Source organism: Arachis hypogaea, chromosome 14, assembly GCF_003086295.3.
Source record: "Arachis hypogaea cultivar Tifrunner chromosome 14, arahy.Tifrunner.gnm2.J5K5, whole genome shotgun sequence".
NCBI classification, from domain to species: domain Eukaryota; kingdom Viridiplantae; phylum Streptophyta; class Magnoliopsida; order Fabales; family Fabaceae; genus Arachis; species Arachis hypogaea.
Window position 1 is genome coordinate 125,939,048 of NC_092049.1, and position 15,636 is coordinate 125,954,683.

Here is a 15,636-nt window from a genome sequence, read left to right on the forward strand (position 1 = left end):
TCTGTATTGCCTTTTAAAAGTGAAAAAACACTTCTTCTGAAGAGATTGATAAAAAGAAAAAAGTGATGATCTTATCATTATTAACTTTACAACTTCCATTTTAAATTTACGGTTTTGCTACATATTTAAGTATATTTGTTAATAACTAAGTTGGTTCAAATCCAATATAAAAAACTCACAAGTATGTGAGTCACACTTTTTCTTTGTGGTTTTTTTTATTGTTGTTCTTTTATTTTTGGTAGTGTTGTTGCTTTTTTATCTTTTCTTCCCCTTCTTTCTAGTAATTTTGTTGCATTATGTATTTCTTCTTCGTCTTTGTTTATTTATTTATTTATTTTTATCTTGTTTTTATTCTTGTTGAGAGGATAAAATAAGAAGAATTATAAGAAAGTGAAACCTAAAGTAGAAGATGAACAAGAAAAGATGATAACGATGATGATAATGAAAAAGAGGAGGAGGAATTTTGAGTTATGCAGAATTTATCAGAAAGTTGCATTGAAACTTTTTAACTGTTACACAAGAAGTTTCTTAATTTTGACACTGAAATTTTTTAACCGTGGCACAGGTTCTTGTTAAGAGGGTGAAACAAGAATTATAAGAATTTGAAACAAGAAGATAATGATGATGATGAAAAATGAGGAGAAGAGGAAGGAGAGTTTTGAATTGTGTAAAATTTATTAGAAATTTTTTTAACTGTGACATAGGTTCTTATTAGGAGGGTGAAACATGAATTATAAGAATGCGAAAGAAGAAGAAATGCCGAATTTATCAGAAAAATAGCATTGAAATTTTTAATTCTTATATAAAAAATTTCTTAATTTTGACACATAAATTTCTTAACCATGACATAAAAATTTTGTAACCATGTTATTTCTAACTAAATGATGTACTTTTCTTATCATTGACCTAATTGGGTAATATTGAGTTCATATATACGAAGTTTAGCTATTTCTGTGTCATTTATAACAAATTGATATATTTTTTTGTTTTAAAATATGTTTGAATGTATTTTGTTGGTTGAGTAAGTTAAGGTTTTGGATTTGTGATTCTTTAAAGATTTTTTGTGTCATTTTCTATATTATTTCTAACTAAATGATGTGTTTTGTTATCACTGAATTGATTGTATGGTATTAAACTAATATACAAGAGATTTAGTCATTTTTTGTGCCATTTGTAATAATTAGATGTTTTCTTTTGAATCTAAAATACATTTAAATATATTTGATGTGTCATTCACCAAAAATTCTGGTGTCATTCATAAAAAATTTTCGTATCATTTACAATTAAATGATGTATTTTTGTTATCATTATATTAATTATGTGATATTTAATTAAGAAGAAGAAGATGCTAATGATGATGATGAGACTTTTTTATACAAATAAATATATAAAAATGATTATTTTTCTAAATACGCACGAAGAAAAATGGTCACCAAAATGCGTAGAACTATTGTGGTTTACGAAATGGAAATGCACACGAATTCTCTCGTGCTGCCGCGATATAGGTAATAGACGGCTGACACTTTTGTGCACGTAAAATGGAGCTGTTGGTCATTTTTCACCTGGCGAATAGTAATATTAACAGTGGTGAATAATAATAATAATAATAATAATAATAATAATAATAATAATAATAATAATAATAATAATATTATGGGTAATCATATTTTTGCACATTTAATTAAAAAGGTCAATATATTTTGTAGTGATATTTTATTTTATTATAATTTAAATATTATTATTATTATTATTATTATTATTATTATTATTATTATTATTATTTATCATTATCCATTTTATATGTGCCAAATGAGAAATGACTAATGACTCTATTTTACTTATGTCACAGCGTCAGCGTCAGCTCTCCATTACATATTTTGTTGATATTATAAAAAAATTGATGTATATTTTCATTTAGTGAAATGGCTTTGTCTATTTTGCTGACCATTTTTTTAAAAGTATTTAGAAAAATAATTATTTTTATATATTTATTTGTATAAAAAAGTCATGATGACGGTGATGATAATAAATGAGAAAGAGAGAAAAAAAATCAAATGAGAAAAGAGGAAGAAAGTGGAGAAAGAGAAAGTGATAGTGACGATGATGCGAAAGAGAAAGATAAGAAAAAAATGAAGAGAAGAAAAAAAAAAGCACTAGTATAAGTAAAAAGAAGAAAAAAAAGTGCATATGAAAAAAAAAATATGCACACATTAAGTGATGAAATATATTATAACAATTTGGTTGGATTTGATTAAATATTTTAGTTACTGTAGAGCTTTTTTTTAAAATTTATGCTATTATACTCGTACTTAATATTATTAAATGATTAAAGATTAAATATTACATTGAATTAATTGCTATTGTTTAATGTTAATATTAAGAGAATGTATGGTTGAGAGGCGAAAAGTCTTATGAAAAATTTATGTAATGGCCAAATATATAAAGTATTTATTTTCAAGAAATTAATATGTTTTAAGAATATTTATAATAATTAAAATTTTATAAAAAAATTTTAAACAAAAAATGCAACACAATTTTTTTAATAATTAAATCTTATCCATCCGTTATATCTCGTACCAACTAACGTTTTAAATCGACAACGTGCTAAATAAAACAGAAAAATAAGGGATTTTTATCTTTCAAGTGAAGAAAAGAAGAAAAGAAAGAAGGTGGTTATAGTCCACTTTCAAATACACTAAATTATTATCCGCTCAAGCAAGCTAGCCACACTATACAGCGAAACGAAACAACATTCACTCTATAAAAGAGAGGAACAAACCAAAAAGAAGGTACGCTGTTCACTCTAAATTGCATTATTCTCATCTTCTATTCTTATTGACTTAAGCGTCAGAGTGCCTTTGTAGGTGGTTGCCGCCGTCGTTTCTTTTGAAGTCGACATATACCTCATCCGTCTCAAGCAAAAGCAAGCTCAATTCGTGAACAGAATGAGTTATATCTCAAACCCGGTTTACCATACTGGAACATTTGACGCTCATTATGGGATCTATTTTACTTAACCCCACTATCACCTTCTTTCTATTCGATATTTATCCTCTTTTGCAGGTTGAAGTCAATGGCGGAAGAACCGAACAATCCTCACCCTTCTCCTCCTACTGAAGCTGAGTTATTGGCCATCAACGAGTCCCTGTAAGTAGAAAATCAACAAATGACCAACTTATTGAATCAAAGATAAAACAATCGAAATAAGAGCGAAGAGCACAAAAATTTTGAAAACAAAGATGATGAAGACGACCACACATCAGAGGCTAAACTCATGGTGATTATCACCCCATGGCCACCGATGAAAGGACCAATCCATTTTCAAAAGACATTATGAACTTTTAGATGCCCAAAAATTTTACTGTGCCAACAACGCTGAAACCTTATGAAGGATTCGACGATCCTGACGTACATATCACTAAGTTTCATATAATGATGATCATGAATGGTGTATCTGATAGTATTATTTTTAAAAATTAATAAAAATAAAATAATATATTTTCTTTAATATTTTCATCTTTTCAATTTTTATTTTCTATGTACCTACACTTAGACCCATTGAGGAAAAAAAAAGATAGCTACTTTGCGATAACGGATATTTCGTGGAAAAAATAACAAAGCTCCAAATTTAAGGAATGGAAGTGACCAGGAGTGACAACGGGTAAGATTGAGTGCGGGACGGGTTTGAACGTGAGTTGAGTTTCAACTTTACTCGATCAATCCGTACCCTATATCTGATGTTATGAATATATTATAGGTGGATGTTGAATTAAGGACCTCTCACTTAGTGCAAAGAATCTTTATCATTGAGGCAAGATTATCAATTAATAACATAACCCTTTTATTTATATAAAACCCAATTTTATTTGTGATATATAAATACAATATTATATCACATTTTATTTGTGTTTGTGTTATTAATTTAAACAAATCCTTTTATGTAGAATTAAATATTTGATGGTTATGTCATTTATAGTACGATTGTATTGTTTGTATTAAATTATTAATTTGCATGCTCATTAGGTTATATAATAATATTGCATACCCGTGGATTAATCATAAATAGGGTTAGGGTTAATTTGTTCTCAATTTGCGGGTAAGATATAGTTGGAATTTTAATAACAAATTCAATTCGTAAATAAATAAAGTTAGAATTGAGGTCAAACTTTACCCTATCCATTATCTATCACTCTTAGAAGTGACGTAGAAAAACAATATAGCTGATTAATTAGACACGTTTATTTTACAACTTTTTTAAGAAAAAAAAAAAAAAAAAGAGAATTCTAGCATTCAAAAATGTAAATCTTCTTTATTTTTTAAACTTGTAAGATATTACTTGTCCATTATAAAGAGGAATCCATCAAACAAAACTCCCTTTATTTTTATGTGATTTTATTATTAACGTAGAAATCAGCATCTATCTTTTTCACATGGAAACTATATATATATATCAGTGTGATACGTAATTTCTTATGATAAAAAAAATTAATGTAGAAATGAACTTATTAGCATTAATGTATATCTTTGAAAGACTACGTTAATGAAACAATTGTGGGAAGAATTCCAAACAGGGATTTTTTTTTCTACTATTTATTAAGCAAAATAGAACAGTGACAATTGATAACAATATAGGCACTATAATTATGGTGACATATCTAAAGACCTTAACAGGTCACAAGTTGGTCCATGCTCACACCAACCACCATCATTTTCTAATAATTTCACATATTATTATTATTTAACAACAACGAAGCATGGTGATGACAGCCCTCTAGTCTGTTCTTCCACATTCATGATGATTTTGACTTCGCCGCGGCGGCCGGAAGCAGCTGCATTGCACAAACCACAAGTCCTTGTCAGTAAAAGGAAAAAGGACCATGATTGTTCAATGATGTTAGGTGGAAACAAACAAATTTCTACGAGTTTCTCTTGTGAATTGATCTCATTTCCTATCCAAATTTGTCAACACATCTGTTTGGTTTTTATCAAATTTCCAACAAATTCAGAACCAGTCTGGTTTATGTTTTCAGATTATTTTGAAGGAAGAAGTGAAAAATAGAATCCAGGAATTTGTTGTATTGTCACTGATTTCTTCAAGAAATTATGAAAACAGAAATCAAAGAGTAAGTGTTGTAACTATGCTGGCATGCACCTGATAGCAAGAGATTAGAGATGTAACAAATCCAAATGCGCCGGTAACGCGAGGAGTGACTTTCTTGGGTGCCAATTGTAGCAGTCCAACAGCCACCACAATATCCATGCCTGCTTTGATGAGTGCTAGAGTCCTCTCATTCGAGGCCTTTAATTTGGCGCGGTATTGCTCATTCTGTACACAAGGTAACAATCATAGTCCCGAGTTAGCAAGAACAAAGGCAAATGTGTAAAAAAAGGAAAGAATAAAGAACTTATAAACAAGCCGAAGAACAGACTTCATATTTATTACTGCCCTTGAGTTGTTTCTCCAACTTCTTCATCGATCCAGAGAGTCGTCCAAGTTCCCCAAGCTGATCAAATGAGTAAATATTATGCGGCCATAATTGATAAACTCGTGTAAGAATCCATGAAAAAGGCAGGTAAACCACAAACCTCAACTAGGGTGGTACACGCCGAGGAGCCAAGCCAACAGTAGAGAGATATCCGGCCGATTAGCTCAGTTCGTTCTTTATTCTGTAGTTAGACAAAAATATTCTTACATACTGAAAATTATAGAAACAAACAACTGGATGCTAAAGAAAATATTTTTTCTTACCTGGTAGATGCCGGATCTACCGAGCCACACAAATTGATCAAGAAACAAGAAAGTGGAGAGTAATGCATTCTTTGACTGAGACAACCATAAAACTATGTTAGTAAAGTAAATGAAGGTTGGAAATTTTGGAAATTTTCTTAGAAATGTCATACCTTTCCCAATAGAATTAGGGGTAAGGGAGTACCCTGAGGTGTTGGACTTATCAGACCGTGCAGGTCGTTGACAAACTGCATATAGAAGAATGAAAGTATAAGAGTGATGTTAATTACATGGGTTCATCAATTCGCAACATTTTCCCATGTCGATCATTCCATTGTTATAACAAGATAATAATACTATACAATAAAAATGCCTTCACCAAGAAAATAAACAAACAAAATAATGTACAAATCAACCAAAGGTGATATATATATATATATATATATAAACTGTTGGAGAGAAAACAAAAAAGAGAGAATTGAATGCATGAAATAGCATTAGTTTTTTAGAAGGCAAGCGAAAAAGTAACCCAACCTTGAAGAGACGGAAAACCTTCCTAGCCAAGCTGGTTTGTTTGTCTACATTCTGGGCGGTGCCAGGTTCCCCATTACTCAAAAACTTGGAACCATATTGTATTGCCCTGCATATCTTGTCTCTTGCTTCAGCCTTGTTCAAGTACAAAACTAGAAGAGCGAGTTCCGCCCTAGTTGCATCCAATGTACTCATCTTCTATGTTTATGACCGCTGCATGATCAGAGAAAGGAGAAGGGTAAGCCAAGAGCAATAATGCTGTTAGAAATTATGCGTGGCATGGAAATTGTTGCCACCAAGTGTGTAGCATTGGAACCATATAGAGTCTTCGGAAAACTAACATGGTTCTTGTTATCTATATCTAAGTACTCAAGCATTCAAGATCAACCTAATTAAAACTAAGAACTTAAACTATTCAGCCACACATTGTTGTTACTCAGGCTTCTCTTTTATTTCTCCCCTACAAATTCAACATTTATGATATTAAAGGGGAAGTAAGAAGAGATTTAGATCTACAAAATCTTACTTTAGCAATGTGTATGAAGACCTTCTTTAAAGGACAAGGTGCCACATAAAGTTTTCAAGCACTTAACTAATCAACTAGACAGGGCTGTGATTTAAGCATATCATTAATAAGTGCAAAATATTATGGATTTTCAACTATGCCGATGATCTTTTTAGGAATAACGTCGTAGCACATCTGTCTACCTATCCAAGTGGATCGTATTTCTGCCTCTTGTAAGAGAAATCATCCTTCGGATAACTTCATTTGTGTGAATGATAAAACACAAACAAAACACTATTGAGTTTCTATCCTTGCTTCCAATTCTAGCCTGTTTGGGGGGGGATATATGCTTCATACACTATTATATCAACAACACTCAGGTCGAAGGTGTTAAAAAGGGGCGAAATTTGTGTACGTTCCGATTTTTGGCTACTTGATCCACAAACATTTAGCATCCTCTCCAATTTGCAAGACTTTATTCAACATAACAGCATAGGAGACATTAATTTGGTTAGGCAAAGGTTAAAAGTTAAAACAAAGTTTTGACGAAGGGAATCAGAAAATCATGCTTCAGCATTGTTGCGCATATTCAGGTCAATGAGATGATAGAACATGGCAATTAAAACTCCCTCAAAGATTAATCATGTTCATATGCCATCTTGCCCCAAAGCACAAACAGATTAAAGGGCACAACGAACACTTCATTCTATCTCCCCACAGTGTAATATTTCAAATAAGAAAAAAGCTTTGATTTTAGTAAGTAGGATTAAATTTAGATTTTTTCCAAACAAGCATTTTTCATGCTAAAAAAAGGCTACTTAAAAAAAGTTAAAAATTGATTACAAGCTAGTTAGCAACCAAATTAAATTAATCAAATCACAAAATCACGCAGGTATGCCATGATTAACACATGGTAAAAGATGAAACAAGATGGCAACATCAACATCTTCCATTTCTCACATCCTCTCTACACTTTTACCAGCAAATAATAATGATAACAATAACAACAAAATTATTATTAATAAAAAATCAATCCATAAAATTCCAACTACCCAATTTCATAACCTCAATTCAAAGTCAAACTAGCTTACAAATTAACAAAAAAGAATCAAACTTTGCAAAGCCCACCTCCAAAGCTTGCACCTTTTGCACCTCAAACTGCAAACCCCATAGGATGAACCAACTGGGTATGAATCCTACTCTATTTTCTTAAATAAAAATTAAGGGGAAAAAAAAAAGTAACAAAGAAGAAAAAGATAGTCAATAGAGAGAGAAAGAGAGAGAGAGAGAGAGAGAGAGAGAGTACCAAAAGAAAGAGAATTCTTGCTGGATAATTATGAGAATCAGAATAATAGTTGAAGTGTGTGAAGAGGCTCTTTTAGCTCTTTGGGGATAAAAGGGTGGTGTGTTTTGGCGATAAGGGCGTGTTTGGTTCTCCCTCTTCTAAAACAAACAAACAAAAATTGTGATTTGTGTGTTCTGAAATAAGGATGAAACTGCGTCGTTTTGGGTCGCAAGTTGTAACACGCACTTCAAGACTCTCCAAGATGGTGATGATGAATTTGATCTAATCTTTATGTTCCACCAAAAAAGGTGGTATATTCGTTTAAATAAAAGAAAGTGATTGAACTTGTAGAACTTTTTCTTTTTAATATTGTATCACTAGAGGTGAAATCCTTCGTCATGAACCAAATTGTGTGTTAAACACAACTATGGCCATTTACAAAACGTTAATGACGTTTTGTGTTTCTTCAATTAAAATAATATTTTTCTAACAAAACGTCAGTGACGTTTTCTGTTTTAATAATTAAAATAATATTTTTTATTACAAAACGTCAGTGAAGTTTTGTTCTTTGATGATTAAAAAAAAAATTTATTGCAAAACGTCAGTGACGTTTTGTGCTACTACCACAACCCTGTAGAACACCAAAATCATCAAATATTTTTGTATTTCACATTAAAATTATTCATATATAAAAATTTTAGCCGAACTTGTACCAATAAAATAGATAATATTCATTTATCGTAATAAAATCAGTTGGTAGTAAAATTATTACTTAATAATTCGAATTATTTTAAAGGTGATTTAGTAAAACTTGTGTTTGTGCTTATAATTTGTTTTGTATTTGGTAAATTTTTTAAAAAAATTTGTGTTTATTTTTTACTTTTGAAAAATTAAAAGTGTTTTTGAAAGTATTTATAAAAATATTTTTAATGTTAAAAATTTAATATAATTTTGCATATTGAAAATATTTATATTTATGTTTTTTATTTATTATATTTATGTTTATTAAAATTATTTTAAATATTAAAAATAATTTTATCAAAGACAATAATAATATTATTGTAACTGAAAACTTTAATAAAAAGAATTTAATAAATATGGCACTAAAGAAAATGTCATCACCCTACCATACATTAAATAAAGCACCAAAACACGAACCAAGTCATAAAGGTGGTTTCACAAAAATTAATTTGAATTGATTTAATGATTAATTCATTAATTATTTAAATAAGTATTAATTTTTAAATTGGATGATAAATTAATTATTGACTTGTCAAATTAAAAAAAAATGGAGGACCAAAAAAAAAAGCTTCACAAAAGGACAAGTTAACTTTTAGTAGAACTTTACCCAAGAAAAGAAAAGAAAAACAAATTCATAGCTAACTAAATCAATTTTAGTGAAAAAAATATTTTTTGTTTTTAACGTTTGCAAGTTTTTTAAATATTTTTAACATTTAATTTTATTTAATTTTGTTCTTAACATTTTTTATAGAATTAATATCTATGAATAATTTTGACACAAATAAAAAATATTAGGAACAAAATTTAAAAAAATCACAAATACTTTATTCATATTTAAATAACAATCATCTGCAGAAAAATAATTCATTTGATATGATGTTTGAATATGGAAGATGTTATCACATGTAATGTTCAAATAGATGACACAATAGTTTACAATGAAAAATACTTAGCTGATTTATAGATATCAAATTGTAAAGATGACACAAGAATTTTAATTTCCTCTATTGAGAATCACAACAATAATTCCTGAGAGTGAAAGCTTGCTCTCATTATACTAAAAAGTTTCAGTGAGTATACAGACCTTATGAAAAGGCCATAAAGAGATGAAAACCTCTTTAATGTAAAGGAATAGAATTATAAAATAGTGGTAATATCTTTGGTAAATTTAAAAGTTAATAACACCTTATTTTGATTCAATTACAATAGTACTAGTTTAAGTCTTTAAGATGACAATTACATTGTTACTCACAAAATGAGCAACGAATAAAATTCATAGTTGATACAAGCTTGATAGTACATGATGAGATTTATAGCATACTTGTTTAGAGAAGGTTTTGAATACCTAGTTAAACTGTTTATTGAAAAGAAGCAATAAGAATTGACGAAACTAGTAACTATGAGTATTCAAGTTGGATTGGTCTAGTGGTTAACTTGTTAGTTTTCTTAAGCAAGTGTCGAGATTTCGAATCCCACTTTGTGCATACAACAGAGTTTCGATATGCGATGGATTAGTCTTTGACTTGCTAGATTGGAATACCCTAAATAACCAAGAAAAAAAACTAGTAACTATGGGCAATGCAAAATGTTATTTATGGTATGCTGGCCTTAAAATTATTGTTTGCTTGAGATAAATTTGCTTCAATATATTCAAAAACTTGTTCACTTTTTAATATTTCAAGTTAGACTTTAATTTTCTTAGTAGAACTAGAAAAAGTAGAATAACTTAATTGGGAGATAAAGTATTTAAACTTCTAACCTTGACTTTCTTCTGTAGATTTGGGAAATTAAAATTTAATATTTTTACAAAATTATTGTATATATATGTGAGGTTGAATAAGTTTTCTTTTATTGTATGAACAAACTCGATATAAGAATAAGATGGAGTAATTCTTCTTGTTTATCATGGGTTCTAAATTTCAATCAATAATGACAAAAATGGGGCCATCCCTAGTACAGAACATTTTGCACATGCTGAGTGACTTCAAAAGATTATGATAATTTAGATGCTACTGAGGTAGTCCTCAAGAGCCTCAATTACAAATTACAATCATTACATAGATTAGATTAGATTACAAAACTGATCTTCAGAATTCAAAATGACTGCAAGACAAGTAGATTCTTAGTATTATGAGGGAGAAAATCATAGAATACACAAAGTTTAAATATATATATAATCTAACACTGACTAGTAATACATATAAAATTAACAAGCTTGCGCATTTTCACACGTTTTTTTTTTCTTTCACTCTGCTATTTCTGCATAATGATATTAACAAATTTCTTCCTTCACTATTTCTTGCTAAACAAGCTTCTAAAATTGCCTTTCTCCAATCTCTCAAGAAGTTTCTTAGCACCTGGAATATCCATCTCAGTGAGTTTCTTCAGATACCCAATTGCGCCATAAGAGATCATAAGCTTCCTGCATTTCTTGCATGAAGAAAGCGATCCCAAGCATGAAACTGCATATTTCTTTGCACTGTTCTGCGGACTTGGATCAAGCAACTGAACCAAGTTTGGAACACTCTTATCATCCTTCTTCACTTCTCTCTGATTCCGCGACACGCTAATTAGGCTCGCCATCGCCTGCGCCGCCACCTCCCTACCGCTGCTTGATTTCGCCTCCAGCATCTTTACCAGATGAGGTATGCATCCGGCTTCGCCCACTAGCTTTTTCATCTCCGGTGTGCTGGAAACTCGGCAGATTGCGGCTGCGGCCGCCTGCTGAGCTCCCGGGGAACCGGATTTCAGCACGTGAGACAATCTTGGAAGGAAGCCGAGCGAAACGAGTGTGTCCTCTGGGACAGATCCTACCAAGTTCCTCAACGCGCCAACGGCGGATTCTTGAGGCAAAGGACCATCAAGATACGCTAGAAGACTCATAACGCCACCTTCTGTTATTATATTCCTACGAAGATTCTCGTTGCTTGCAGTTAGATTCTGCAAGCACTCCGCCGCGTACTCTTTGGATCCCAACAGAATTCCGCAGTTAAGCAAATTGATTATTGTTTTAACGACGCCTTCTTCGGCCAAAGCTTGTCTAACCTCCGGAACGGCCGAAATATTCTTCAGTGTACAAGCAGCCGCGGATTGCGACACCGAATCCCCGGTCTGACAAAGCTCAACCAACGGCCTAACGCCGCCGTGTCCGACGATTGCGCGGGCTGTTTCCGCCGACATTGACAGCCTCTGAAGAGAAATTACAGCTTTCTCTTTTCCCACAAAACTACCGGACTCAACCAGCCTTATAAGAGGCGGCAGAACGCCTTCGGAAACTAACCAATTCTCACAGCTACCGGATTCCGCGAGCGAGCATATAACTGTAACCGCCGTCTCTCTTATCCTGTGAGAAGTGGCGGTTAGTAACTGAACCAAAGCAGCAATGTTGCTTCTCCCCATAACCGCCAAAACTTTCTTCTCATCTTCCCTCATTGCTTCCACAAGACTATCCAATGCTCTATGCTTTGCCTCCAGATGCCCGATCTGGAGGCGAGCAAGCAATTCTTTGATGCTGCCATGCGTGGCAGCATCCGCCTCTGGCCGGGCCACCTCGCCGAGGACACCAGTCTTGATGAGGAGGCCACAATCCCTCAAATTCAAATCCAATTTGGCGGCTAATGAATCAAGGTCACTTTGCATCTTCAACTTACCTTCAAACTTGTCCTTCAAACAAATCTCAGCCAATTCAATTGATTCCTTCAGAGTCCTTGTAACTGCCTGTAACTGCTCCTTGCAAAGCGCATTCTTCCCGAAACACGGGTGGCTCGACAAATCCGACAGCCGCGAAGGGATCTGTTCGAGTTTCGAAACAATCATCTTCCATCTTCCCAGGAACACTTTAACCTCTTTAGCTTTATCAATTGCCTCAGGAACAAGCTTCTCTGCATTCAACAACCATTCTTCTGTTGAAAGTTCATCAACCGAATCCGAAACCGAAACCTCACCTCCACCACCTTCCACCATGATTTGGTAGGAGCAGAATTCTTCAGATCAATATCAATACGAATATGATTAAGCTGCCACTACAAAATGGAATAATAACAGAAAGATAAACCAAGTTGTGTGAAGACAGAAGGAAAAGAAAAAGAATGGCATAGAAATATTATGATATAAGGTTGTGGAGTAGTTGCAATGATAGAAATATAAATCAGTAGAAAAATCTAAGGCAGAAAAGAACAAAACAATAAGCTTCGAGAATCTTGCATGATCATCATCACACAAAACTTGTTTACTTTAAAGCATGAACCAAAACCAATAGGAAAAAAAAAATTCGTGTACCTAAACCATGCCCCACTAGTCTTTTCTCTTACTTTATCAAGATATCACATTCTTATGGAAACTCGATTATAATCACAAATACAATTTACTCTTATAAACTATAAATTACTTCCCCCAATTTTTTTTATTTAATTAATAATTTAATATGTCAAAATATAAAATAATGAGAAAAAATACAGCCGTCTAATGAAAGAAGGCGTCGGTGGACATACTAGACAAAATTACAAAAGTAACCCCGATCTAGCACTTGGTGCAAGTGTAATATGGTATTATGTCTAAAGGGTATATTGGTCAATTAAGTGAGCAAAATTTACAAACTTTACTTTTTCATTCATGGTTGGTAGCTATGAGATTCAGAATTTGTGAAAAGTTAAATCTAGAGAGAGAGCTTTAGGGAACTATATCTAACGGTCAAGGATTCTTCCAAGAGAGTCTTTGAGGAAAGTAGAACTCTTAGCCTTTTTTTTCTTTGTTGTTTTTTTCATTTTTTCAATCTTACTCATAAATGAAAATGAGGTTATTGGTATGTGAAAGGGAGAGGCTTTCCTTTGAAGGGAAGACATAAGTCTCTATCTACAGTTTGTGTACACAAGTACCTCTAATCAATCATCACCAAAAAAATAATAAAAAAAATAGAGAGGAAAATAAGAAGAGCATTCAAAAGTAGTAATTAATACAAAAATGATGGTTGTAATTAATACTTGATAATAAAGATAAATTCAGATGAGTTTGACTTGTTAAATGTTGAAAGAATTTTACCCTATTGAGGCCTATCAGATTGTGTTCAGAAACAAACACTTGTTTTACACTGTTTCTGCTAAGCCTAAAATAAATAAAATAAAAATAAAAAAGTAAACTAGAGAATAGAGACCCTATTCTTCATGACAAAACAGAAAAGAAGATCAAATCAAACGTTAAAAAGAAAAAGAAAAAAAGGGGAGAAAAATAGGAGTAACAAACCTTTAAGAATGAGTAAACTGAGAAAGCAACTAAGATCACTGTGGCTTAATCTTCAAACTTGTAACTCTCTCTCTCTCTCTCTCTCTCTGTGTCAGTGAAAGAGATACACATACACTTGTTGTGTTATTGTAAAGTAGAAATTCCTCAAATGAAGGTAGCTCCACACCAACAACCACTAAATAAAACTTTGCCTTGAGAACTCTTCAAAACAAATACATCATCATCATCAACAACATCAACAAAGCACTCTTCAGTAATGCTTATAGAATCAGCAATAATGAAGAACAAGCTAAGACACACTTGACTTCACCCTTTTTTTTTTTGAATCACAAAAATGCTGACTTTTACTCTCAAAAGGATCAAACACAATAACCCAGAAGAAGTTTCTTCAGAATCAGACACAAACCACCCCACAAGAAACCTTCTTTTGTTTTGGGGTCCTTTGGAATTTCTGAAGCAGAAACGAAACACTACTAAAAAAAACTCCTTTAATAATAATAATAATAATTTTAAAAAACGAGAAGATTCTTCAGCAGTGGCACCTAAAGTCAAAGGTTGATAAGTGATCAAGTTTGTCTCCAGAACCAAAAATAGGAAAAGAAAACAGCTGAAGGAAGTTGTAACAATTTCTTCTTTTAAAAAACTACAAATACAAAACGACACACATGAAGAATGGCATTATATAAATGAATAAAACGATGCAATTTCAATTTCAAAAACGGAGCTTTGAAGTTTTAACCATTGTTCCTTCTTCTCTCTCTCTAGGTGGGGAAGATATCTATGGGTGTCAGTCTCGCTGTCTCAAAGATTCTCTCTGTAAATGCTATTATTATTGTTTTCTTTCTTTATGCCCGCCTCCAAATATTTAATTAGGATTTCCGCATGGTTACTTTAGTAAAAATGTTTAGATTTTTTATTATAATACATATATAATAAATATATTAAAAATTTCAGTTTTATATTTTTTATAAAAAAATTAATTGATAATTTTCTTAGGATCTTTAAGATACATACTAATTAAATTTATTTAATTATATGTGTAATTATATTCGAAAAATAATAATATTATATGACCAAATTATTTTAATAATTAAGTTAAATTAAGTTGATCTAAAACTTAGACATTGATGATCAGATATTAGTTAAAGAAAAAAAAGAGAAATATGCAACAAAAAAAGAATAAAAAATAGTTAAATTTGGTTATAAAAATAATTTATTTATCTAAAATTTAAAAAAATATTAAGGTTAAAAATAATTAATTATTCTATATATTTACTATTTAAATGGGACTCTAAAAGGTTTGATTGGATGTTTTGAAATAATTAGTGTTACCATTAGTAGGATTACTAAATAAATTAATTAAATTTATATGATATGATTTTTAGGATAGTAAATGATTGTTGATTGAATACATTTTTTAATCAAATAAAATCTTTTAATTAAAATAATAAAAAAATGTATAGTTTTTTCTATATGTCAGACAAATGGAGAAGGTCAGAAGGAAAATGATGTTTCTCCGAGCAACATAGATTAAATCTCGAGCAGTTGTGGTGATCGAACGGTGGAGATTGATTTCAGGGAAGGCATATAGTGAGGCCGTTGGGATTG

General features: G+C 31.5%; 2 protein-coding genes across 9 annotated transcripts; both read right to left on the minus strand.

Annotated features, from left to right (window-relative positions):
- Window positions 1–4,552: 4,552 nt before the first annotated feature.
- Window positions 4,553–8,386, minus strand: LOC112744024 (peroxisomal membrane protein 11D). Of its 7 annotated transcripts, none has more exons than XM_072214863.1 (9): window positions 8,071–8,351; window positions 7,893–7,965; window positions 6,263–6,472; window positions 5,902–5,976; window positions 5,750–5,824; window positions 5,587–5,667; window positions 5,430–5,504; window positions 5,153–5,326; window positions 4,553–4,829 (listed from the first exon to the last, which is right to left on the minus strand). In XM_072214863.1, the coding sequence occupies exons 3-9, from the start codon at window positions 6,452–6,454 to the stop codon at window positions 4,791–4,793; spliced, it is 711 nt and encodes a 236-aa protein (XP_072070964.1). In that variant the 5' UTR covers window positions 6,455–6,472; window positions 7,893–7,965; window positions 8,071–8,351; the 3' UTR covers window positions 4,553–4,790. The 7 variants fall into 7 exon arrangements, with proteins under 7 accessions (XP_072070964.1, XP_025649270.1, XP_072070965.1 ...); XM_025793485.3 differs by having other exon boundaries at window positions 7,893–7,972; XM_072214864.1 differs by having other exon boundaries at window positions 7,856–7,972; window positions 8,071–8,342.
- A 2,504-nt stretch (window positions 8,387–10,890) lies between these two features.
- On the minus strand, window positions 10,891–14,826 carry LOC112744025 (uncharacterized). 2 transcript variants are annotated; one of them, XM_072214868.1, is made up of 3 exons: window positions 14,768–14,826; window positions 14,029–14,229; window positions 10,891–12,812 (listed from the first exon to the last, which is right to left on the minus strand). In XM_072214868.1, the coding sequence occupies exon 3, from the start codon at window positions 12,751–12,753 to the stop codon at window positions 11,083–11,085; it is 1,671 nt and encodes a 556-aa protein (XP_072070969.1). In that variant the 5' UTR covers window positions 12,754–12,812; window positions 14,029–14,229; window positions 14,768–14,826; the 3' UTR covers window positions 10,891–11,082. The 2 variants fall into 2 exon arrangements, with proteins under 2 accessions (XP_072070969.1, XP_025649272.1); XM_025793487.3 differs by lacking the exons at window positions 14,029–14,229; window positions 14,768–14,826 and adding an exon at window positions 13,069–13,177.
- Window positions 14,827–15,636: the final 810 nt, after the last annotated feature.